Source organism: Mus caroli, unplaced genomic scaffold (assembly GCF_978045245.1).
Source record: "Mus caroli unplaced genomic scaffold, Mus_caroli_1 scaffold_4, whole genome shotgun sequence".
Lineage (NCBI taxonomy): Eukaryota > Metazoa > Chordata > Mammalia > Rodentia > Muridae > Mus > Mus caroli.
In genome coordinates, this window is record NW_028227259.1 from 48351949 (window position 1) to 48379578 (window position 27630).

The window sequence follows — 27630 nt, forward strand, 5'->3', positions numbered from 1 at the left end:
GGTCTCTTCTCAGCAAGTAATAATAGAGCATATGCTTATGTGGGTTTATACATGCACACTTGTGAATGTGTCTTATCCATACCTAATGAGTGAGTTCACAGAATACCGCATTTCCAGCTCAATGCTATTATAGATGGCATTCCAGTAGTTTACTTTCCCATTTACACCTCCTTTCTCATACAACAACAAAACTTTGTTCCCCATCATCTTTAATGTAAATTTACTCCATCAGCCTCCTCATATGTAATCAACCTTTCATGAGGTTAACTTTCATAACATGAACAGCCTTCTTATCCATTTGGATATTTCTATTCTTGTCCTCACTTCTCCATGTGTTAATCTCATCTATGGAAGCTCTCATTCCTCAGGCCTGGCATCCTTTTTGCAAGCATATCCTCTATACCTACTATCACCTGACAGCCCATATAGCATCTCCACTATTTACCTCTAATGCTCCAGCTCTAAAATCTTGTACTTAAAAGACACATTTATGATTACTAATCATCGTATGACATTGCACTCAGATATTTCCCTTGCATGGACTCTTTCCCATCCCAAACAGAGCTTCAACACATATAATATCAAGCTGTACTTCTAAAACAGATGTCCTCCTATACTTCTGCTACTTACCAGGGTCCTAAGCTCATATGCAGAGAAGGCTAAATCCCACTCCAAGCCTATGTTCTTCTCATCTTATCTTGCCAAGGTTTGAACTCTCTGAGAGCAAAGGATCCTCTGCTATCCCAGGCCACCCTCTTTCAGAGGTACCATACTTGTACTCAGGCTCTGACATCCTGCAACAGCATGCTCACTAATACAGAAATGCATCAACTCAGGTGGCTCAGCACATCAGGTGTTGACAATATTATAACTCTTACAGGATATAACTCTAACAATACAACTCACCCAGTGTGGACTACTGTTGCTTGGTCTTATGTGATAGTTCGAGTTCTGAATATTCAGAAGAAAAAGAGAAAGTAGACATAGGATACCTGCTGACATTTTTCAAAATATAATTACCAGCATCTAAGCTAATATAAGCACCTATAATCAAAGCTAATGAAAATAGTTTTACTTTTCAAAGTATAGTTGTTTTTCAATATCTTTGGAGAACTGGTTTTAAGACCCGGAAAGATAGTTTATTATTGGGGGGAGGGGGAGTGCAATTTCTCCCAAGTCCAAGTGAATCAAAGACCTCAACATAAAACCAGATACACTAAATCTAACAGAAGAGAAAGTGGGGAACTGCCTTGAACATACTGGCATAGGAGACACATTCCTGACTAGAACATCAATGGCTCAGGCACTAAGATCAACAATTGATAAATGGGACCTCATGAAACTGAAAAGCTTCTGTAAAGCTAAGAACACCAGCCTACAGATTGGAAAAAGATCTTTACCAACCCTACATCTGACAGATGGCTAATATCCAAAAATATAAAGAACTCAAAAAAAAAAAATTAGACACCAACAAACCAAATAACTCAATTAAAAAATGGGGTGCAGAGCTAAACAAAAAAGATTCTCAACAGAGGAATCCTGAATGGCCGAGAAGCACTTAAAGAAATGTTCAAAGTCCTTAGTCATCAGGGAAATGCAAATCAAAATGACTGAGAGTCCACTTTACAACCATCAGGATGCCTAAGACAAAAGCTCAAGCAAAACACATCTGGTGAGGATGCTAGAGCAAGAGGAACACTCCTCCATTACTGGGGAGAGTGTAAACTCCTACAACCACTTTGAAAATCAATTTTGTGGTTTCTCAGAAAATTGGGAATAGTTCTATGCCAAGAGCCAGCTATACCTGGCATTCCTGGGCATATACCCAAAAGATGACCCATTATAGCACAAGGCCATGTTTTCTACTATGTTCACAGCAGCTTTATTCATAATGGTCAGAAGCTGGAAACCCAGATGTCCTTCAACTGAAGAATGGAATACTACTCATCTATTAAAACTGAAGACAGCTTGAAATTCGCAGGCAAATGGAATTGAAAATAGGATCTTGAGTGAGGCAAGACAGACCCAGATAGACACCCATGGCATGTACTCACTTATCAGTGGATATTAGCTATGAAGTACAGGATAACCATGCTATAATCCTTATATCCAGCAAAACTTAAGTAATAAGGAGGGCCTCAAGGAGGATGCATGAATCTCACTCACAAGGGAAAATAAAATAGACACTGTAGGTGGAGGAAGGAAGGGAAATGGGGTGACAGGTGACAAGGGGAACAAGAGAGGGTTGGGGATCAGTTGTGGGGAGAGGGAGGTGGGAGAGAGAATGGAAATGGGTGGGGGGACACCTCTGGGACTAACTGGAGAACTGGGATAGTGGGGGGTCCAAGAGTCTATGAAGTTGACCCTGGATGAGATTCCTAGCAGCCAGGGATATGGAGACTTAAGTGGCCACCTCCTGTAGCCAGGTGGGACTTCCAGTAAAGAGAGGGGGACATCAACCTACCCACAAAACCTTTAGCCCAAAATTTGTCCTGCCTACAAGATACAGACATAAAGATGGAGCAGAGATTGAGGAAAGGGCCAACCAATGACTGGCCCAATTTGAGACCTATCCCATGGGAGAGAGCCAGCCCTGACTCTATTAATGATACTCTGCTATGCTTTCAAACAGGAGCCTAGCATCACTGTCTCCCAAGAGGCTTCATCCAGAAGCAGATGGGTACAGATGCAGAGACCCACAGCCAAACATTAGGCAGAGCTCAGTGACTTCTGTGGAATGGTAATGGATAGGACTGAGCAAGCCAAAGGGGTCAAGGACACCATAAAAAGACCTACAGAGTCAACTACCCTGGGTCTATGAGGGCTCACAGAGACTGATCCACCAAGCAAAAAGCATGCAGGGGCTGAACCTAGGCCCCTTACACATTTGTGGCAGATATGCAGCTTGGTCTTCATGTAGGTCCTCAAACAACTGGAAGGAGAGCTGTCTCTGATCTGTTGCCTAACATTGGATCCCCTTTCCCCAGCTGGGCTTCCTTGCCTGGCCTCAGTGGGAGAAGTGGGAGAAGATATGCTTAGTCCTGCTGCAACTTGTTGTCCCAGGGTGTGGTGATACCCAAGGGGAAGGGATAATGGGGGGGGGGGGACTTGTGAGGATGGGACTGGGAGGAAAGAAGGGGGGGCTGCAGCCAGGATGTAAAAGTGAATAAGTAAATAAATTATGAAAAAAATATAGACCTAGTTAATATTTATTCATTAAAGAATTTTTAAAACAAGGTTTTTCAGAATATTAAAATTAAAAAAAAGATATCCAGAATATGTTAGTTTGTTTTCTATAGTAAGCGTTGCATTGTTTCTGGTATATTTATCCACAGATACAATTTTGCAACAGTTCTAAGAGATTTTACAACCTTCTCCTTATTCCTGGTTTCTACCAGAAAGGCTGCTTCAATGAGCAGGATTTGAACCTCTCTTCATCCAGAGAAGGGCCATGGCTTCTCTGATCAGTGAATTTAAAAGGAGTCACTGAACAGGCACAGCCCAGTTCTGCTTCTTTTGCTCTGCTTCTCTTGCTTTGGGGGAGAGCCACTAAGGGAAAATCAGCCTGAAGAGATGGTATATGAGTGTTCTCCTCAAGTGTCTCACAGTTGCTTTAGTCTAACTTGTCTCTATTCACAGTACAAACGATAATTTTGCCTCCATCTTTTGCCCTGTTTAATTTTTCAAATTGTTAAAAGTTCAGGTAGAAAAAATGATGCCATCTGAATGTCCAATGTTTTCATTAGTATATTATAGACTGCACATTTTCCCAGCTTTGACTCAAAATAACTGCTTCAATTAAGTTTCTTTAAAACAAAACAAAACAAAAAAGCAAAGAAAAACCTGATATTTTATCAACAATGGATGGTCAAAATGAAAAGTAACTACTTATCTGATTATGCTTATTACATATTAACAAAAATGATCAAAGGTTCTTATTTCTTCCTAGTTGAGACCATAATTTATTCTTGCATTCCTGCACCACACTCAGTGACTCCCATGCTAACTATTTTCAAGATATGTTATTTGTATTTGCTTGTACTATCCCTCTCAACTTGTTCCCTAACTCAATTTATACTGCATCTTTGAAAAACTCCAGGATCAGCAAACCATGGCCTGCAAATTTATTTTTTATAAAAATAAGTTTTTATTAAAACACAGCCATGCTTATTCACTTAACTATTACTTTTGCATTACAACAGCAGAGGTACCTGATGCCAGCAGAGACCAGATAACCCTTAGGAGTAAACTCTCAGGCAGAACATACCTGTAGCATGTTCACATTACATTGTGCTTCTCTAGTAAATCTATCACTGACTAGATGGGAAAGGCTGCTTACACCCGTCTACCTGACTACTGTTCTAACTTGGCTTAGCCTAATATTTACTAACCATTCCTTTATAGTTAAAAGATTCTTAATTCTTGTTTTCCCTCCCATAGAACCTAGTCATTTGAGACCTTCTAATTAATTGTTCGTCTACTCTTTTCATTAGCTTATAATATGTTAATACTCCGTACCCTTAACCACAGTTCAGTCTTTATAAACAAAATCTAAATACAAACTGACTATAAAGGTAAGCATTTTAACTCCACCCACTCACACTTGCATGTCACATAAAACTGAACTCCTCTGAAAAGTTCACATTCTTAGGGGCCATTTAGGAAGAAGCTTCTGTTCTTTGTATTTTACTCAGACTTCTTAAAGAGGAAAAAAAAAATACTAACACTAACAACAGCTTTATATCTGTTCCTGACTGGAACAGTGTCTTAGAAGTTGTTTTCCACAAAGGACCAATCCTCTTGTTCATCTGCTTCATTAGGGTATCCGTGCCTCCTTATACTCAAAAGAGGTCTGCTAGCCCAGCTGTACTTCTGAATAGGCTGTTAAGTTAGTTCAGTTTAAGGAGCTGAAGGGTTAAGAAGTATGACATTTTTTAAAATTTTTAATTTTGTTATTATTTTTTAGTAATGTTTTACTTTTTTGAATTACAAGTTACATCATCTCCCCTTCCTTTCCTCCCTTCAAATCGTCTCAAGCACTCCTACTTTCTCTCAAGTTCATGGCTTCTTTTGTTGTTGTTGTTGGTGGTGGTGGTGGTGGTGGTGGTGGTGTGTGTTACTAAATACATAATACAACCTGCTCAGTTACTTGTAAATATGTTCTTAGGACTGGCCATTGGTATTGCATAAGGAATTATTGTGCTCTTCCCTGTGGAAGACTTCTTCTCCCTCTCTTAGTATTCCTTAGTTGCCTGTCATTCTTTGTGTACGGTTGAGGCCTTGTGGGCTTCTCTCATCCACATTAGCAATGACACCTATTTTTAACCATGGTTCTAAGTCAAATATTTCAATACAACCCTACTTAAGACTAGTATTTTGATTCTAAATTTTTAAGTCTATGGAGGTTCAGAACCCAGTTTGGAAAAAAGAAAAATATAACTCCAAACAACTGGCACATAGGACTGAAAAGATTTGATGGTAAACAGAGTTGGAAGGGAAAAAAAAATCATACCTTTAAAGTCTATAACAGAATGATGTCATAAATCTAATAGTTAACTTGATTAAGAAAATATTTAAGTTTCTTTAAGAGATAAATTTAGAATTGACATTCATTCAATAATTCAAACCAAGTCCATCACATTTCTTTACTCAATATTCTGTTGCTATTAGTTCCCCGCTTTATTAAACTCTCTATATACAAGAATCATGGAGATGGCTCAGTCTGTAAAATGCTTGCTACTCGAGCATTAAGACCCCAGTGGTTGGAAGCAGGGCTCATGTCTGCAATCATAGATCTGGGAAGGCAGAAACAAAAGGATTTCTGGGGCTAATCTAACAAGATATGGAAACTCCAGATTTACAGAGATTCTCTTTCCAAAACTGAGAACAACTTAGGTAGACATCTAATGTTGATGTCTAAGCTCTACATGCATATGCACACACATATATGCATGTTATCCTCATGTGTCTATTCATACACACAGAAGTACACATACTTGCTCAGAACAAGATAAAGAAGAAACAAAAAAAGGGATCATGAGTGATGGGTGTTGTTACTGGGGATGGAACTCAGGTCATCAGGCTCATACGCCAAGTGTTTTTACCCACTGAGCCATTTCACCAGTCCTTAAAACATGCCCCATTTAATATGAGTACATTATCTCCATTTGAACATATTTGAGTTACTATTTAACCTGTTACAATACAGTTGTCATGTCCGTAACTCCACTGAAATTTACCTAATCAAGATCACCTGGTACCCTCATGTCGCCAACATATTGCACATTCCATGTTTCACATATGTACCAGACTCCTATCAACAGGTAACAGTCCATCTAGACAAAATCTTTTCTCCTTCCAAATAGTGCTAAAACAAAATTTCCTCCAATATACACACCTTGCATAAACACATTACAGGAAAAAAATTCAAGCTGAATTAATGGAGAAATCTCTTAAGATATTATCCATACAAGAATTTAGGGCCAAGTTAAAATTTCAAGGTGACTAAGGAAGGATCCAAGGCAAAAGATACAGCTACAAAGATACCCAAGAATTTGGAGAAATAAGTAATAAATAAAAGCAGATGAAAAGGATTGTTGGTCTAAAGGACCAATACGGAAGGAACTGAATGATAATCTATGACTAAATAGCTGAATATGGTTGAGCTTTTACTTGATAAACAGAGACAAATGAGAGGCATTAATGCCTTGTCAACTATGAAATCAAAGCAGCTACACAAAGACTCACTGTATGTTTTAGGTTGTTAAGTTACACCAGAAGAAAATAAAATCAGTAATGCATATACTGATATAAACCAAAACCTTATGAATTTGCCCAAGTGCTTGCACTATCACAAAAACTGAATCCAGGAACTATTACAAGGAAAATAACTTGGCAGCAGATTAAAGAAAAAAATCCCAACAGGCAAATGTAAGCAGAACAAAGTTATTGGCAACTACAAAAGGAAAGCAGATGCAGAAAGAAAAAAAAAAGATTCATTTTCTTTTTCTTTCTTTTTTTATTCTTTTATTTTCTAGTAAACACAAAAATTCTTACAAAAAATTTATTTAGCTTAATTAAGAACAATGATAGCATATTTTCTTAATTATGCTTCAAGTAGTAGCAGGTTGGACTGGACCCATCACCATTTCTTATCTACATTCTGTTACAAATAAAAACTTTTCAAATGATTCATTGATTACAAATTTAATCCTAAATATCTACTGTAATAAGGTTCTCAATATTGTAGACTTACAAGTTTTGTGCTTGATGAATGCTAGTCTATGTACAATAGATACTTCTTGTCTTAAACATGCTCAGAACACTTACACTACCCATGGTTGTGAAAATCAAAATTCAAAGCCTATGTTAAATAACAAAGGGTGGAGTATTTCATGTAACTTACTGAATACTATGGTAGAAGCACACTGTAAAAGCATCAATTGTTTATCCTAATGAATATGTGGCTAACTAGAAGCTGTGGTTTGAGCTACCATCTGACTTATCAGGAATATCATACTGTATATTGCTTGTTATAGAACACAAAATTCAAAATTTGAATGGTATCTGCTAAGTATGTATCACTTTCATGTCATAAAGTATAGAATCTTATGCTTAACCACTCTAAGGGCAACCTATATATCTTAAGAAAAGAATATCATCAAAAAAGAAAACAATGAACACACGCAGAGTAGGACACTTTAACTTACAAGACGTATTAATGGAAAAATACATATATGACCAAAACAAAACAACAACAAAAAAAATCCCATGTATCTTTGTGGTTCCTCCTAAGACTGAACTGAGGCAGAAATAAAGTCCAGTAGTGAAGGTCAGAGGAATATGTAGACTCATAACAGAAACTAATCACATGTGCTGCCAAGCTGGGAAGGTGGCACACCTTTAGCTAGCCCAAGACATAAGATTCTAAGGAATGAGAGATGACTAAGTGGTTAAGAGCACTTACTGCTCTTCAGATGAAGTTCACAATCTCCTCTAACTCTAGGATTCCACATCATACTTTAGCCTTGGAGGACACTCACACATATGACATAGACAGGCAGACAGATAGACAGACAGGCAGACAGAAAGGCATAAATACAGATAGGCAGGCAGATAGGCAGACAGACAGACAGACACACACACACACACACACACACACACACACACAACTGTCTGCAGTTTTTCTACACATTTTGCCAAAAACTGCAAAATTATCCAAAATGCCTATTTAAAAAAAAAAAAGGATAATTTCGATACATGCCTTAACCTATGTAACAGATTCCAACTGTGTCATATGCGTGATGCGTGATGCAATGGTATCACAACTGCCACCACTTAAAATCAATGGACATTGTATTTCCTGGTGCTTGAAACAAGTTGTATAGCTAACACTCTGACAGCTGCCAAACCGAGCAGTGACCCATTAATACAGATTTCTAAGTAAACCTCCTCTTCTGTGATTTAGTGACAAAGAAGAACTCTGTGGTAAGATAACAGAAGAGCAGGCGAGAAGAAACCAGAAGAAAGCATCAAACTGACTACAACAAGAAGGCTCATATCAACAAAAAACAACTTTAAGATGATTTAATATGATAGTGTTTCATTATTATTGTTCTTACTATTGTACTTCTTGTACACAGGTTATTGTTATCAACTCCTGGTTGGCCTAGAACTTGCTATGTACATAGGATTAACCTTGAAAACACAATTCCTCTGCTCTGCCTCCAGAATGTTGTTACTAAAGGTAATGCGTGCACCACCACACTTAGTAATAAAGTTTTTAATAAGCTACAGTCTAATTTCTTATATCCGTTACCAAAGATTCCTTAGAATTTAGAATGGTAAATGTAAAATCAGTCATACAGAAAATCAATACTAAGTTACGTGATTTTTAAACTCTGTAACGCTATAGTTATAGAGAACTGGAAAATACAAAATTTAAACTCTTGTTTTTACTTTAACATGCTCCATAATCTTTTAAAATCATCCAGCACCATTTCCATCAAGCCTACTGACAAAAATTATAAAGCACAAGCATTCAAGAACCAAGGGAAAAAACATCACCAATGATAGCTAGCATTTAGTGGGTGCTTTCTATATGGGAGATATGTTTTATCACAAATTAACAAACTTTATCTCTAGCAACCCAGCTCTCTCCAAATTACTTACTAAACTGAAAGATAAAATACAAACAAAAAAACAAAACAAAACAACAACAAAACAAACCTTGGTAGACAGTGCCACTACTAGGTGCCACACTCAGAAGTCTAGCTCCAGAGCTGATTTTCTTATGATCTGCTCATTCTATACTAACCATATAAAAGATCCCAGTAAAAGGATACATTTGGTTATTATGAAGAAATTTTTAAAGTAAGTGGTACCATGGAAATCAAGAAAACTAAACTGTCCAATTAAGTCCACTTGCTACCTGTTGCAGTAAATATAGTCTTCAAATTGAGATGTACCACAAATGTAAAATACCCAATTCTAAAACATAAGTAGTAGTAACCCAACTTCTCAACAATTTGTACATGGATTAGTACAAAAATGATAGTATTTTTAATAAAAATATAATGGACTAAATGCGTTTTAATGAGGTAGATTAACAGAAGATTTAACATTTCATATTTCATGCCAATTACTACTGAACCAGTCTTATATAAGATACTATTGTTTTATAGAATATTTCTAAGCCAATCTTTTTCTAGTTTTATTTTGTAGTCTTAAGAAAAAATATACTTTTATATATGAAAAAACAGGGATTAATTAAAGACAGATTCAAAACCTTCTGCTTAGTTTTGATATCTAAACTTACTTTTTGTCTAAAAAAAAATTAAAGGTCATTTTAGTGAAGTGACTAATACCAAATCTGGGACCATAAAATATATAAATGTGGACTATCTTGTTCAGAAATATATGCATGTTTGCACCACACACACAACACACACACATACACACAGAATGGGGGGAGCTTTGAGTTTAGCTAAATCTGCCACAATTTGAGATTCAAAATAACGATGACAGTGGCAGATTTTTATCTTTTAGTAAGAATTCATGAAATCATGCAAAGTATAACTGAATAAGTATCAATTCTTAAACAGGGACAAAACCAGAAAACTGACAGATGCTAACTTTTGATGAAGTTTTGATGAGGTGATGGCAATACGCTGTTCTTGAAAGTACTTTCCCATAAGTTGCATATTAATTACAAAATGATGAATAATTTTCAGAGAAAAATATAGTAAATATCTTGACCAAATTTTAAGGTTGACACACACCAACACTTTGAACTTCAAAACACAATGTACTGAGAAAAACAGAACATTTCTTCAGCAGTATTCCTACCAAATGCATAACAATCTAATCACGAGAAATCAACAATTCCAATTTGAGGGACATCGTCAAAATAATGCCCTGTATATATTTTTTTGTTGTTATGTCAAGGCCAAGAAATACAAAGAAAAATTAAAGAAGTCTCCCCAGTTAAAAAGGACTACAGACATGATAACTAATAAATCCACTTCATTTTCTTAGAATGGATCATTATAAGAGCTAGGGAACATACAAGAGATGGATAAAGAAAATAGATAAAAATTTTAAAATGAACTATAAATTAGGTAATATATGCTAATAGTGTCATTGCTTTTTGGAATAATGAAAAGCTTAGGTGCAAAGATGTCTTCAAATTACTCTCAAATTGGTGTGTGTGTGTCAGAGTGTGTGTGTGTGTGTGTGTGCATGCGCGAGTTCATGACAAAAATAATGAAAATACAACAAGATATGAAACAATTGGTTTAACAGGCAAGTGTAACTATTAGTGCCTGATTTGACAATTTTAAGTCGGGAATTATACCAAAATTATTTTTTTCAAAAACTGGCCTGTCCTTGCTTAAATATTTTAATTACTTTTCAAGTCTGAATAATGTATTAAGCTGCATTAATATATTTATCTCATGTTATAATTAGCTGTTTTTAATTTTATAAATCATTAGATACTAATTATATTATTTATTCCATAAGGAATAATGTTCAGTGTCATTCTGGTTAGTAGATACTAATTACACACTCTATAAAATATGAGACTGTGTCTATTAATGTTCAGTAGAATTGTAAATACTAGGCTAATTGTCTCACATCCAATATGCATTCAAGCATTTGTTACATGAGGATATTCAAAATTATACTCTAGCATAGAAAGATTATAAAAAGTCCATTATAAACAGAGCCATTGATTGGGACAAAACTTAAAGGACATTTTTAAAATTTAAAACAAAACCAGAAATGAAATCAGAGTAGTAAATCTAAGGCAAAGACATGGGTCCCATTATTTATAAAGGAAATATTTCTAGATGGGTGTAAACATTTTCTCTTGCCAATCACTATAATCATTCACTGGTAGTGTAGAAAACTTTCTTCCCAAATTTTTCAGACAATATACATTAACAAAAAGATAATCCTATTTTTTAACTAGTTAAGTGAAGACTCGGGGTTCCAAGAAACTTCATTTGCGACGTAATACCAGTTGGCTGTATAACCTGAATATGTTTATGATTTTGAACTCTTGCTGAAAACCAAGACTTAAATCATTTTCTTTCTCAATAGCCAGGATGTTTTACATAAAAAGGTATTTCAATCAATAAGAGCACTGACTATTCAATATAGAAATGTATACATTTATACATCTACATATAAGTCACATACATATAAGGAACAGGAAGTTTTTTCTGCAAAGTATGTATCACATAGCAAAGGGTAGCTTAAAATAATGACTTTCATCACCAATTCACACCACTACTAAATGAGACCACTCCCACAACCAACAGATGCATATTCTATTTAAAAGGGTTTTGTTACTTAAAAATAGCAATGACAAAAACAATATACAAGATGGATCTCAGCAGCTCTCTAAGACAAAAACTGTGAAACAAGTTCTCAAATATGGCTGTTTCTCAGGAAAACATTTTCATGTATGGTACAATATAACTGTGTATAACACTGAAAGTGTAACAAAGATTACAGAATACTAAATATTGAAAAAATTAACCTCATTTCCCATTAAATCAAATTAATTTGTTTCACTTAATCAAAATTTTACTTTCAAAAGTACATTTCTTTTATTCAAAGGCATACTAAATGTATTTAGTGACACAACATGAGGATAACAGTCAAATACTGTAAAGCACAACTTAAGCATGTTCATCTTCAAATCACTGGATGCCTAACAGTTCTGTGAGCCGGTACTACAATGCTGTCAGTGCTATTTGTTGGGACACCACAAGAAGGAACGGGACTATTTCTAGGCGGGGATTTAACGGAACAGATCTAAACATAAGTAACTGTCAAAACGAATCCACTTTGCATTCATGAAATACAAGTACGGACACACATTTAGTATGAGGGTTTTTTTTTTCCACACCACACCCCCCCCCCTTCCATATAACTTTGCCACAGATCAAACCAAAATACATTTTATAGAGGTGGCACACTGCTCTTAAGAGCAAACTGCTTAAACATCGCCGAAATGCTCCTAAATCAGAGTGCCCTCCCTTCTGTTTTCATATATATATATGCTATATATGCTATTCTGTATGGCACATTACTGAACTGGAGTTGCATCTGGTTTCATCTACTATGATCAGTGAAAACAAGACAGACCTTAGGGCTCTACCCAAGCAAATCTGAGAGGGATGGGGAAGGGGGACAGGGCGCGAGGTGGCGCAAGAACAGATGAAAACACGGTTAGGAGAGAGTTGTCTTCGCAAGGAACTGAGCTTACTACACTCAACTCCAAAGGCTGACACCTACTCGTCAGAAAAGAAAACCTACGCAACCACCCACTCCTAACACCGACCAGCCTCCACTCCCACCTCCTCCCCTCAAATGCTACCCCGTAACCCCTGCCGAAGCACACCCTCCGCTCGCAGCCCCTCTGTTGCACTGAACCAACCTGCTGGGTAACAGCTGCGGTCACACGTCGCACTCTGAGTGAGGAAAAGCAGTGGCCGCAACAAGGTGAGGGAGTCCCAGTACTTCCCGCTACCCGGAGCAGCCCACTGAATGACAGCCCGGAGCGCGCAAGTTTGAAGCAAAACCGATCAGACCCCACCGAAACGGAAAACTGAATTGCATTTGAACAGGAATGGGAGGCGGGGTGGGCTACGCGAGTCCATCACATGACAGCGAAAGAGGACCGGAGTCGTCGGGGCGTCCTCAAGGAAAGGGGGGGGGGGCGTGGGGAGGGTGCCGTCGCCATAGCAACACCCCCCATCCGTCCAGACTTCCAAAGAGGGAGGAAGAACTTCAAATCCCAACCGTCAGCTCGAGCGGCTCCTTCTTAAAGGGGTACACACAGATCCGAGGCCGCTCGCAAGAGGGCAGAGGCGGCCGCCCCCCGCCCCTCAGGCGCCGCCCCCATCGCCCCTCGGCCCTCTCCCGCCCCCCGCCCCGCGAGCGCCCCGCAACCCCTGGTCCCGCGTCCCAGGAACTAGGCAGCGTCTTCGCGGCCAGCCCCTGGGCGGCAAGAAGGGGGTGTGTGAGCGCCCGGCCGGGGGCGCGGACCGGCCCGCCGCTCCAGGGTCCCCTCCGCCCCGGTGGAGAGCCGCGGTGACAGGGGCACCGGCGGGTGGCGACGGGCGCCGAGGAGTTTCGGGGCAGCGCGAGCGGGCGGGCTGCTTCCGCGGGGTGCTCGGAGAGTGGGTCCGAACTAACAGTTTCCCGGGAGCCCGGAGCCGGGCAGGCGGGCGGCGGGGCGCGGACCGCGCCGGGCAGGGAGCCCCGAGACAAAAGGCGCCGCCGGGGCCGCCGCGCCGCCGCCGCCGCCGCTCCCATCGCTCCCCATTGAACTGACCCGAACCGGAGCTCCAACTACACCCCTCAGCCACAAACTCCTCCGGCAGCCGCACCGCGGCGCCGAGCCCGGCCCGGCCCGTGTCTCTCTTACCTACACAGTGCATGAGGCGGTGGCGCCAAGAGTCGAGTTCCCGCCGGAATCCTCTCCTCTCCGCCGCGCACCGAGGGCTCCGGCACTGAGCGGCAGCGGCGGCGGCGGCAGCAGCGGCGGCAGCGGCCATTCTCTCTCTTCCCTTGTCCATCTGCGTCCCGCGTCACGCGCCCTCATTTACATACGAGCGGCGCAGGCACGAGGCAGGGGCGCGAGCCCTCGGCGCGAGCCCCGGAGCGCGCGCCCCCCGGAGGGGGGTTGATTGACACGTGTCACTACCTTCCTCCTGCCCTCCCCTCCCCCTCCCACCGCTCCCTCGGGGAGAGGCGGGGAGGGAGCGCGGAGAGAAGGAAGCAACCTGCCGCTTCCGCTGACCCCGCCTCCTTACCCACTCCCTTCCCCTCCTCCCCCCCGAGTTTACTCAGGCAAGCCATACTGCTCCCGCCGTCCACGAAAACCCTGAGCGGGAGCGAGAAACCCGGAGGCCAGCCAGGAACCCGCGTGCTGAAGGAGCGGACCAGCAACGCCTCCCTTCTGCCCTCGCGCGGAGCGCTGGAAGTCCGAAGACTTCACTTCCCAGCCTCCATTGCGTGCAGGTCCCGTAGGGGAGCGCAAGAGAGCGACGCTGTGCCCTCTGGGCTTTGTAGTACTCTCGCGTTGAGCGCTCTCCTAGCCAGTTCGCACTTTTCCAGCTAGCAGCTCTGCCCCAGACTTCTAATGTTTTGCCCCCGGTGGGTTTAGCCTCTAACTCCCTCCGCCCAAATGCTTGCTTCCTCGAGTTCCAAGAGGGGAGTACCGTACCGTGGAAGCCTCAAGAGTTGCCGGTGCTGGGCTAGGCAGCTCCTTAAGTGCTGGAAACTTTTCAGGGTCAATGTCATCTATCTTCACTTTCAGCGAAAGCGCTTGCCAATCATCGTACTGCATCCAGAAAAGATGTGCGAGGACATCAGTTTTGTGAAGCGAGAATAGTTACAAAAATCGGGGGAACTTTGAAGAGGCTTTTCGCCATAAAAAATGGGTATAGCTGGCTGAAAACTCCAGGAGGGAAATCTCACATATGCCTCAAAATGTAAGCTCTAGGAGCACAGCGACTAAGACTTTGGTGCCTTCTCAGTTTTTTTTTTCCCCCCTCTGCCTAACCTGGCATGGGATTTAGCACTTTGTAATTGTTATAGATGGATCCTGCTCTGTGCTAGAGAAAATTTCCTTGGAGACAGGAGAATCTTTTGATTAAGTATATACTTAAAATTACTCTTTAAAAAAAAAAAAAAAAAAAAAAAACTTTAGCATCAGAGCCATTTCTACACTTATGTCCATATTGTCACAGGGGACCAAGAGCTTGTAAGCCATTCAGAGTTTACAGAGAAGTACTGTACATTACTGGGCATTTGTACTCACCTCTGCGGAGAAAAATATTTTAATTCTTAGGAACTCAAATTCTCAATTCTGTATTACCCTATTTTGTGGTATAGTCTTATCTATCATTCTTTTTTCTTCTTAGAGTAGTTTATTGCTCAGCGTTCGTTGCATCAGAAGTAAAAATGTAGCATTACATCTTCATCAGAAACTTTCGAATGTGAAGTTTGAAGCCATGTGTTTATGAATATATGTTTGCAATCTTATCATTTGGGAGGTTAGAATATGGTGATGTATAGAGTAGAGATAGTCTAGATGGCGGTTCAGAAACAGAAATTTAAAATAGGAGTGGCTTGTCTCCATAGTTTAGAGTGGGAAGATGGAATGGTTGTTTCCATCCGAAAGCTCATCAGGCACCATGAAAAGAGACACGAAAACAGGACCCAAAAGCATGGCCCAGCTTCTTGAAGTGTCTGATTAAAGTTACTTAATGAAAGTATGTGCTCATGCTAACTTGAAAGGAATGGTGGACTAAATAACTCTGAAAGCCTAACAAACCATCCAAAACTTAATAGCTTAAAATATCAACTATAGGATAGTGAGGTGGTTTCGCAGATAAAGGGATTTTCATTTCTGGGGGAATAGCTGTCTGCCAGGATCACAGAAACCAGTATTCCTATTCTTCAAGGATCTACCCTGACTTGTCCACATGGTGGCTGTCACAGGGTTCCAAAAAGCAGCATGAGAGCTAGTAGCCCCTAATCATAACCATTTTTTTATTTATTCACTTTACATCCAGACCTCTGTCCCCCCTTCCCCAACATTCCTCTCCCACTTTTCTCCTCTGAGAAAAATGGAGAACCCCCTGGATCTCTCCCCACACCCTGGCACATCAAGTCTCAACATGGATCACATTTAAGTCTCAATGGTTAAAACAAGTAACATTGCCAAGCCCAGTGTCAATATGGGTAATATATTATGCTACACAATAGGAATATGTGTAAGTCCCATGAAAGGGGGAATTAAATGTTTCTCCCAAATAAAGAGAAAATACAAAGAGGAATAGAACACATCTCTAGACTTTCTGAGACAAGAGGGAAACCATGACTAGATACAATGACATGGAAATAACTTTGAGAATAAGTTTCATTGTCAATAGTGTAGAATCTTTCATAGCATGTATGTCAGTCCATTATAATAATCCCATAAACATAGAAAGGTCAGGTCATTTCAATCTAAGCATCTAGTGTTGTTTCTGATACTCAGTTGATACTTAATTGTTATCTATTGACTTGATGAATAATTAGAATATCTATAAAGCCAACAGGAGAAAGTGGGTCATATCCAATATTGTCTTTTACACCAAAAATTCAGCTGCAACAGACTTTAACATAACAAATATGTGATATGAAGCTATTGATATTCTGTAGAAAGACAGTGTTGTCCCATGTACTTCCTATACCTAGTGTATCAGTCATTTGTTATTATGTAGCAAGTCAATCTTTAACAGTACCTTAAAAGCACAATCACTTCTTACTACTCTTAAATTTATATGTCAGATGGATTGTTGAGCAGATCTGGTGAGGCTCTGCAAATCTTGTCTGGGATGGCCAATGCCGGAACTTACCTATGTAGACCAGCATGTGAAGCACAAGAGAGTAGGTACTAACATACCAATGTTTTTCATGTTTGTTTGCCATTCTTCTGCTGGTCAAAGAAAATACAATAGGCAAGCCCAAGATGTGAGTGGAAATATATTACCAAACTGACTTCGTAAAGGTGTCACTCCCACAACCATACTGCCATGAATATCCACCCAGTTTCACCTGAAGCTAATAGTACATCAATTGACATCTATCTATCTATCTATCTATCTATCTATCTATCTATCTATCTATCTATCTATCTACCTATCTACCTATCTATCCATATATCTATCTATACTAGATATTTTTTATTTATATTTTAAATGTTATCCCCTTTACTAGTTTCCACTCTGAAAATCCCCTATTCTCTCCCACTTCCCCCTGCTCCCCAACCCACCCACTCCCATTCCTGGCCCTGGCATTCCCCCTGTACTGGGGCATAGGACCTTCCCAGGACCTAGGGCCTCTCCTCCCATTGGTGACCAACTAGGCCATCCTCTACTACTTATGCAGCTACAGGTCCCACCATGGGTTTTCTTTGATTTGTGTTTTAGTCCCAAGGAGTTCCTCCTATGGGGATGCAAACCCCTTCAGCTCCTTGGGTGCTTTCTCTAGCTCCTTCATTGGGGACCCTGTGCTCCTTCCAATGGCTGACTGTGAACATCCACTTCTGTATCTGCCAGGCACTGGCAGATCCTCTCAGGAGACAACTATCCTTAATTATCAGGGAAATGCAAATCAATAACAACAACAACAACAAAAAACCCTGAGATTCTACCTCACACTAGTCAGAATGGCTAAGATAAAAGTCTCAGGTGACAGCAGATGCTGGCAAGGATGTGAAGAAAGAGAAACGCTACTCCATTGCTGGTGGGACTGTAAGCTGGTACAACCACTCTGGAAATCAGAACATTGGGCATTGTACTACCTGAGGACCCAGCAATACTACTCCTGGGCATATACCCAGAGATGCTCCAACTTCTAATAAGGACACATGCTCCACTATGTTCATAGCAGCCTTATTTATAATAGCCAGAAGCTGGAAAGAACCCAGATGCCCCTCAACAGAGGAAAGGATACAGAAAATGTGGTACATTTACACAATGGGGTATTAAAAACAATGAATTTATGAAATTCTTAGACAAATGGATGGATCTGGAGGATATCATCCTAAGTGAGGTAGCCTAATCACAAAAGAACATGCATGATATGCACTCACTGATACATGGATATTAGCCTAGAAGTTCAGAATCCTCTTTAGAAGGGGGAACAAAATACCCATGGAAGGAGTTACAAAGATAAAGTTCTGAGCAGAGACCGAAGTAACGACCATCCATTGACTGCCCCACTTGGAGATCCATCCCACAAACAACCACTAAACCCAAACATTATGGAAGATGCCAACAAGAGCTTGCAGACATCAGTAGACATCTTATGTCTACTTGGCAAATCACTAATGTACCTTATTTGACTATTTAACCATTAAATTTAAGGTACATTTTAGGAAACCATGAAGTAATGCAGATTAAACTGAGTAGTTTGCAATATATTTCGACACTAGAAAAATAGAGTTACAGAATAATGTCACTACCATACTTTTAAAAATACTAACTGTACTGGCTAGTATTGTGTCAACTTGACACAGCTGGAGTTATCACAGAGAAAGGAGCTTCACTTGAGGAAATGCCTCCATGAGATACAACTGTAAGGCATTTTCTCAATTAGTGATCAAGGGGGAAAGGCCCCTTGTTAATGAGATCATCTCTGGGCTGGTAGTCTTGGTTCTATAAGAGGGCAGGCTGAGCAAGCCAGGGGAAGCAAGCCAGTAAAAAACATCCCTCCATGGCTTCTGCATCAGCTCCTGCTTTCTGACCTGCTTGAGTTCCAGTCCTGCATCCTTTGGTGATCAACAGCAGTATGGAAATGTAAGCCGAATAAACCCTTTCCTCCCCAACTTGCTTCTTGGTCATGATGTTTGTGCAGGAATAGAAACCCTGACTAAGACAAATTGGTACCAGGAGTGGGGTATTCCTGTGACAACCTGACCATGTTTTGGGGAAGACTGTGGAAGTACTTTGGAACTTTGGGCCAGAAGATCCATTCGGTGTTAAGAGCTCTGTCGAATGTTGTATAGGAGCTTGGAAGATAATGTTGAGAAGAGTGTAGAAGATGGAGGCCTGGCTTGTGAAATTTCAGAGGGAAGATTAAAGACTCTTTTCAGGGCCATTGCTGTTTTGATTGTGAAGATTCTGTAGTTCTGGTTAGCTGGGGCTGAAGAATCAACTGTGATTAAAAAGATACCAGAACTACTAAAGCAAAAACTTTGTATTACTGGGACTATTGATGATGGTTAACTGGAGCTAAGAAATTAGCGGTGATTAAGACGAGACCAGCATCATTAAGGTGACATCTTCTGGGAAGTTTTTTTTTTGAGAGCACCAGAGGCTGTGTTCCAGAGATAGCCAAGGTTGTACCTTGTGCTGTGGCTGGGCTTGGTAATGTGTAAGAGTCACCCAGGTGGTACTGGTTTTGAAGGCATGAAGGGGTCATGCAGAGCAGCTGAGGCTCAGCACTGTGAGAGGCCATGGAAGGCCCTTGGTGATATTGCAGCCTCAGTTGCGGTTGATGGCCCATGACTGAAGGGGTCATGTCGTGTTTTGGAGATGCCAGTATCATGGGATGACCACCAAGAGCAGCAGCAGTGGAGTACAGGCATCTGGAGCTTAGAGGACGATGTGTGTGCTACAGAGGGCATGGCTGGAGAAGTGGCCCAAGCCCTTGGAGGAGCCCAGAAGATCGTGAGTTGGATCCCAGATATTGGACAGTTGGAGTTTAATTTTTGCTTTTGATTGTGACTGAGCCCTGATATTTTTTTCCCTCTTGAAGGAAGAATGTATTTTAGTGGAGCCCACAGTTAAGAGACTTTGAATTTTAAAAGACTTTGGATTTTAAAAGAGATGGATATATTAAAGAGATTGAAAATTTAAGAATATGTAAAGACTGTGGGACCTTTAAAGTTATTTAGACCTTGGGGATGAATAAGAATGTAAGGGTTGAGGCTGACTAGTGATGTGTTTGTGTGTCAGTTGACAAGGCGTCAATGGTACTGGCTAGTTTTGTGTCAACTTGACACAGCTGGAGTTATCACAGAGAAAGGAGCTTCACTTGAGGAAATGTTTCCATGAGATACAACTGTAAGGCATTTTCTCAATTAGTGATCAAGGGGGAAAGGCCCCTTGTTGATGGAATCATCACTGGACTGATAGTCTTGGTTCTATAAGAGAGCAGGCTGAGCAAGCCAAGGGAAGCAAGCCAATAAAGAACATCCCTCCATGGCCTCTGCATCAGCTCCTGCTTGAGTTGACCTGCTTGAGTTCCAGTCCTGCATCCTTTGGTGATCAACAGCAGTATGGAAATGTAAGCCGAATAAACCCTTTCCTCCCCAGCTTGCTTCTTGGTCATGATGTTTGTGCAGGAATAGAAACCCTGACTAAGACACTAACCTAAAGTGAAAACCATTCCTTAGCATTATTACAAATGTAAGGAATCTAGCATACTGGTAGGACTGTAAAAAATACCCATTCAAAAAAAAACCCCATTCAATTAAAAATTTATTAATACATAACACAAAAATACATTTTACAATTTAATAAAATTTAAACACTTGTGCACATTATATACTTGTAATTATAAAGCATAATGGATACCTTAATTAATCATGAAAAGCATTATAGTGCCAATAAGCCCTATTTTGATTATCTGCTTTAAACAATTACACTTTATTTTATTTCCTTTAGTTCTGAACTATAATGTATTGCACTGATTGGAAATTTGAAAAAAAAAATCAAAGACATGCTGATTGTATTATTCTACATTGTATACTTGTACACAATTAGCATACTATACTCTATGAATAATGCACAATTAAAATTACATTTAAAAAAGAAAAATCAGAGAGAAATTTGATTAATCAGTTATTTAGGACCTGGAACTTAGCCCTTGTCCACAAAATTTCTGGTCACCACATATATCATTCTAAACATTATACAGGTATCTTAGATCCATCTCTATTCATGAGCAAAAGATTTCATAGTCTTCTTTTATCTTACAAGAGCATAGGCTATGGGCAGTATCATATCAAATTTACACATCTAATACATCTGTTTTCAGTACTGCAGTTGAATCGTAAAGACACATAAAATACATTATTTTGTTTTCTTAATGCATTCCTAAATGCATTTTTTTATCAACAGCTTTCTGTACATTTTGTAGGAACAAGGATAAAATTTCAAAAGAGAATCATAATTTAGGAAACAGATGATAATGGTGATGAAATGTGTTTCTTAGATTGTAATATCTACATCTTTCCCATCCGAAGGCTAACCTGAATGTACATAAGAACAGGCATAATAGCTACTCCAGTTCTGTCATCTCAGGGTGGCTTCTCAAAAATTATATTCCTTGTACTCTAAAATACATGCAACTGTTGAGTTATTTTAAGAGCATTACTGCTATGTCCTGTTATCATGTTCATAATAAATATCATGTTCTTAGACATAATTTTACTGTACTAATAAACTGCCAGCATAGCCAATGCTGAAATTGGGTACTTTTCCAGTTTTTTTTTAAAGTAAAATTATACACCTCTGAGAGTGGCATTTGAATTTAATACCAGTTGCTATCTTTTCTCTCTTGCATCCCAGGCATGATAATAGGACCTGATAGTTTGCTATGTTTTGTGTCCATTAGAAATCACTCCCATGGACTAATGCAGTGTTATCTCTTTCATTTTCAGTCTTTTAATAAAATCTCAATGTATTAGAGGTTCAATAATGACAATTTTATCTAATTTAGTTGAATTGTATGGCTCGGTATCAAAGTCAAATAAAAATTATATTTATGGTGCCTAAACTATTAGTTTAGAAGAAATACAGATTATCCAAGTCAATTCCTACTTTTATAGAGAGGGAAACTTGGATCCTGAGAGAATAAGCAATTTATGTAGGTTCCAAAGCTTACAGGATTACCTACCAGAGCTCATTTTCCTTATTCCCTACCTTGACAGTTTGGGCTTATTTTTGTTGTTGTTTAATTTTTGAGACTTAAATCAATGAGTACTCTATTTACATCATTTCCACACCTCCTGTTCCTCCTTCCTCCTCCTCCTGTGCCCCCTTCTCAAATTCATAATCTCTCCTTTAATTTTTATTATTACACACACATTGTATGTGTGTGTAAATGTTTCCTTTTCAATATTTCTCTATCATTACTGAGTTCAGTTTTTGAATCTTGGATTGCCTTCATTTCATTCATTTGTATATTTATATTGACTTGGATATCACTAAGGCTTTCATTTGTATGTCTGTATTTACTTGGACATCACTAAGGCATTTATTGCTAACTATGCTCTTTCAGTTTGTGGAATTGTTTGTTCCTGCCTTCCCTAAACCCCTTCAAGTTTTGATCAAATTTATAATTGGTTCTTTTAAATTCTGTATCCTGGAGTTCATCTAAGTAATTACCATTGAAGAATATTTCTATAAGACTCATGGATCTGGGGAAGAATGTACTATTTTGTCCTTTAATGTTGCTGGTGTTTTTTTCAATGTGACCTAGATGTAAGAACTCTTTTCCAATGGTTATGTGTGCGATGTGAGATTCCAGCCTTTCTCAGGCTAGGCAGGTACAGGAGCTGTGAATCTTTATCCTAGCCTGGGAGTGTGGAGATAGTGCATGAAAGTTTGGTTTTCAAGGGCTTATCATAAAAAGCTTTTTCAGGATGTGTGTAACTAGAGCTAGGCCTAGTAGTGTGAGGATGGCACTGGTAGGTGAGTTTATAGAGAATTCACTAGACAAGGCTGGAGCCGTAACATAAGTACTAGGCCTCTAAGTGTAAAAATGGCACAAGCATGATTCTTGACATTTTGGACTTTAATAAAAGTTATCAGCTGTTCCATATAATTCCCTTTATTAATTCACTTACCATAACCTTAAACAAGCACATTTGATAGTATTTTCATATTAGGGAGAAAAAATATAAATTGGTACAGAGAAGTTAAATTCATTGACCAGCATTATATAGCTAGAGGTGAAGTTAGAATTTGAGTCTCTGTCTTTTCAAATTTAACTATTATTTTTCCTTAGAGAAAAGGAAACAAACACATAAACAAACAACAGAAAAGGTGGCAAAAGCTGCTTAGAAAGGAATTCAGGAATTTGAGCAATATCTGGTTTGTTTGTTTGTTGGTTGGTTGGTTGGTGGGGGAGGAGCTACTGATGATCCCACTGTACTTCCTTAATGATATGCACAAACTTATACATCTACCATTTTGTCCTGCCCCCAACCATCTAATCCTCATTCAGCCAGATGGTCTTTTTGCTGTGCCTCTTGCCATCTGTCATCTAATGAGTCCTTCTCTGGACAGGCCTGCTCAGCACTCCCAGGTAAGTGATGATTTCTTTGTGTGTTTTCAAAACACTTCCTTCAAACTTTTCCTCAGTGGCTTTAATCATATTTTTCCACGCATTAAAACTATCTGCGGCCTGGTGAGATGGCACAGTGGGTAAGAGCACCCCACTGCTCTTCCGAAGGTCCTGAGTTCAAATCCCAGCAACCACATGGTGGCTCAAAACCATCCGTAATGAGATCTGACTCTCTCTTCTGGAGTGTCTGAAGACAGCTACAGTGTACTTACATATAATAAATAATAAATAAATCTTAAAAAAAAAAACAGATCTGAGGACACATTACACATTCAACCACCTTGCAGATTGTGAATTCAAAGCCTAAATTCACTACCCTTGTGGTTATCATTTAAGTTCAAAATCTCCCTTACAGGTTCATGTTCTTAATAGTTGATTTGTAGTATGGAGTGCTATTTTGAATACTGTGAAGATTATAAGAGTTGGGAATTATCAGACAGAAGTTGTCACTGAGGTAAAGTCAATAGAGGTTGTGCCTGCTCATGGTGTTGGCTTGTTTTCTCTATTCCCTGTCTGCCCATCCACTACCAGGTGAACAAGTAGCCACAGAACATTACCACTTCCTGGATGCTGCCTTGCCTTGTTCCCTGCTGTGGACCATAGCCATATGACTCCAAGGACTGAAATAAACCTTTCCATTCCTCACATTGCTCCTGTTAGATATTTTGCCACACCAATGAGTAAAGTTACTACTATATCTATCTACATGCATCCTACACCCAGTTGGTACAAACAAGACTCTCAATTAGTTGACACGAGAAAGCAACAAATTAGAATTTCAAGAAACAAACGAGCAATGGCTCGTCCCTTATATTGAAACAGTAGCAGAAATGTGACATGACCACCTACTAATAGAAGCTATGTTTTAAAGCAGAGAGTTAACACATTGAACCTTTTTCATATTGAAATGTCTGATATAAACTAGGGTACAATTTCCTTTTATGTCATTTACTTGCTAAATGCTTTGATGTAGCAGAACTATGCACCATTTATGGATCTGACAGCTATTTTCTAATGCTTTTGGGAACAGGATTTAGCCTTCTGTCTCAAATTACTCTTGAAAGAGTTGCATGGAAAGTCTATGGACTTGAGGTTATTGAGCATAATATAGAATGGGGCTAATGCACACTCAGCACAGATACTAAATAAAAAGTTTACTCTTTTTTTTTCTATTTGTTCCCAGAAAACACATAACTAAGTCTGCACCTTTTACTGGGAATCTAGAGACCCATTTTAAGGAAACCTCAAAAGATTTGGAGAAAAGACTCACAAACACTGACATTTGACTGTCCCTCTGATTCAGAGCTGGCCTTGGTCTGATTACACTTCAGTAAAGCCAAACAACAAGCAGTCATCAAAACTTTCTCACCTACACAGAGCTTGCCCTCAGCAGTGAAGGACTTCAGTTGTACACATGCATTGCCCTTTGCAGAAAGCATCCAACTTGAAAGACACAAAGAGAACAAAACAACAGATAAAAAGAATTCAGAAAAGAATAGAGACATTTTTGAGAACAGAAGAGAAGTTCTATTATGGCTAATATCATCAAAGAGCAAAGTCATTGTACCATCAAAACAAGAATTGCTTTAAACGGAGATGCTATAGCAACAGAGAACAATGCGAAAGCCAAAAGATGTGGAAATTAAAATTATGTCAGATGAAATTTAAAATTCAAAAGAATCCTGGAGAGATAAAGATGAGGGCTTTTCTTTGAAGTAGCATTTTTTAAAAAGTAGGATATGGTAAGAAATCCCAGGAGATTAGAAAATTTCAAGATCAATATAGATAGTACATCCTCTGACTGCCATTAATTTTAGGAAGGCCATATATAAGCTGAAGGAAGGGCATTATCAAGGAAATAGTGAAAGAAAAGTTTCCAGAGCAGAGAGAAGTGTACCTACAGATTAAGTAGTTTCATTCTAAAACATTCATAAACATAAATTCATAACCTATGAATAACGAGAAGACTCTAAAAACTTCCCAAGAGAAATGGGCTTCTCAATAGATGACAGTGGAACAATTTCTTTGAAATTGTATCAAAAAATGATCATTAACTTAGATCTAAGACATGTCACATCAGTAGTCAATTGTCTGAACTGATTTTCAGAAATGCAAAACCACATAACATTGACATCCAGAAACCCCCCTTTCAGAATAGAATACCACCATAACATAGGCTTCCTTAGAGCAAAATGGAGGAGCCTAGATGGTGGTGTGTGCTTTAAATTTCAACACTAGATGGCTGAGGTGGAAGAATCATGAGTTCAATGCCAGATATAGCAAAGAAGGCAAGTGATCCAAGAGCTAAGAATCTGATTTAAGAGAAAGGTCGAAGAATCCCAAAGTTGAGGAAGTACAGACAGAGATGCATGCCAAAATCAGACTCAAAAAAACAACAACTCCACATGCAGGTAGGATGAAGGAGAAGACCCAAGAAAGAATTTCCCAAGACAAAATTAAACAGATATAATAAGTAGTGGGAAGTTGAATATTGGAAGACTATTGGGGAGATCAACAACAGCATTTGACAAATAGGTACTTAGGTAATTTAGAAAGTGAAAATGAACTCAGTGGCTATGACATGCTGTTTTTATCTTTCCTCACCCCATGCCTTTGATAGTGCCTGGCACAGAAGGATCTCAATGAGTGCTTGTTGCATGGATAAATAGTGAATAATGTTAATAAACAACCTTCTGATTCCTCCCATCAGTGCCCACTACATTTACTTGAACATATGCAAAATCTTTTGAATGTGTATTGAAGTGTATAAATGCAGGCTGTTTACTTAACTGTGTGTTGATCCCTCCAGAGTAAGCAGGCTTCTCAGTTCTCAAAAATAGAAGTTAAATTAATTTTTCACTATAATAGGAATTTATTAAAATTTGGGGGGAGAATCCTAAATGGTGGATTCAGTAATAGAATGGACCCAGGACTTGAAATGAGCCTGTTTTACCTTTCATCTCCTGCTTACTCCTGATTATTTCTCTTCTGAGTTATTTGCTCCCATATTCTGGCAAAGGTAGCCATGAGCAGTTGCCCACTTAACCCCCTAGACTTGCAGCACTACTTTTAATGTAATTACTCAAATTGCTAGAGCCAATTCATTTAACCTATTTTATCAATTTTTAAGCCAATTATTGTGATTACAGGAGTGGAATATTCTGATTGGTTAAATCTGGGTCACATGCTCAACTCTAGCACAGATCAGCTTTGTTCAAAGAGCATGGACTTGGAACCAAAGAGGGAGAGACTTCAGGTTATAATTACCAGGAAAAAATAATATAGATACCCAGTCAGAAAAAAACAAAACAAAACAACATTTTACCCCCAAAATAGTATTGTCAACTTGACAGGCTCTGGACCCAACTAGGAGACAAATCAGGCACAACTGTGAGGGATTATTTCCAACAGGCTAGCTCTGGGCATGTTTGTCTTGGTTAGACTGAGATAGACAAACCCACACAGTAAAGGAGAGAGCACCATCGTCTGGATTTAAGCTTCAAGAGACATAAAAAGAAGAAAGTGGGCTGAGTGTGAACGTTCATCGGTCTCTGCTTCCTCCCTGCTCTTGGAGTGTGGCAAGCTGCCTTGAGCTCCTGCCGCCATGATTTCTCTGCCATGATACTCTGTCACTTCAACTGTAAGCTAAACTAGTTTCCCTCCGTTAAGTTATTTCTGTCAGGCCAGGCTATTTATTTCAGCAACAGTAACTAAAACATCTTATTTCTCTAGATAAACCATCCCAAATAGACAATAGCATTGAGAATGCTTATGACACACATCCTGTCTCATGTGACAGAGACAGAAAGAAAGGCAATGTGTAATTCTAAGTTTTCATGTACTGTTATTAGAAAGTAAAAGTGAAACTAATTTTAAGACTTTTAATATCCTTTCTCTTAAAATATATCATTTCAGCATATAGTCGACATGAAAGCTATTAATGAAATGTTTTTTATTCTCTTTTCTGTAGTGCTTGAAATATATGTGTATTTTAAATTATAGACAGTTCAACTTAGATTAGCCATGTTTCATAGTCTCTATGCACAGAGATTTTTCTACTGGGCTGGGCAGTTCTGGACTGTGGAAGCCATTATAAGCTACTAGATAAAGTCCTCATTTTTCTCCTTTCTTCAACCAGTTTTTTGTCTTAAAAACCTTTTTCTTCTTCTCTGCTTAGCTTTCTCCAATCAAGAAGGATAACAC

General features: G+C 39.3%; 1 protein-coding gene across 9 annotated transcripts in view; it reads right to left on the bottom strand.

The window, feature by feature from the left end:
* Positions 1-14260, bottom strand: part of Lcorl (ligand dependent nuclear receptor corepressor like) — a 151785-nt gene extending 137525 nt beyond the window's left edge. For 2 of the 9 annotated variants that reach the window (XM_029478132.2, XM_029478131.2), the window contains exon 1: positions 13943-14260. In XM_029478132.2, coding sequence (XP_029333992.1) covers positions 13943-14093 — 151 coding nt within the window. In that variant the 5' untranslated portion in view covers positions 14094-14260. The remainder of the gene's footprint in view (positions 1-13942) is intronic. The other 7 variants (XM_021161885.3, XM_029478134.2, XM_085836682.1 and 4 more) reach the window with 7 other exon arrangements.
* Positions 14261-27630: the final 13370 nt, after the last annotated feature.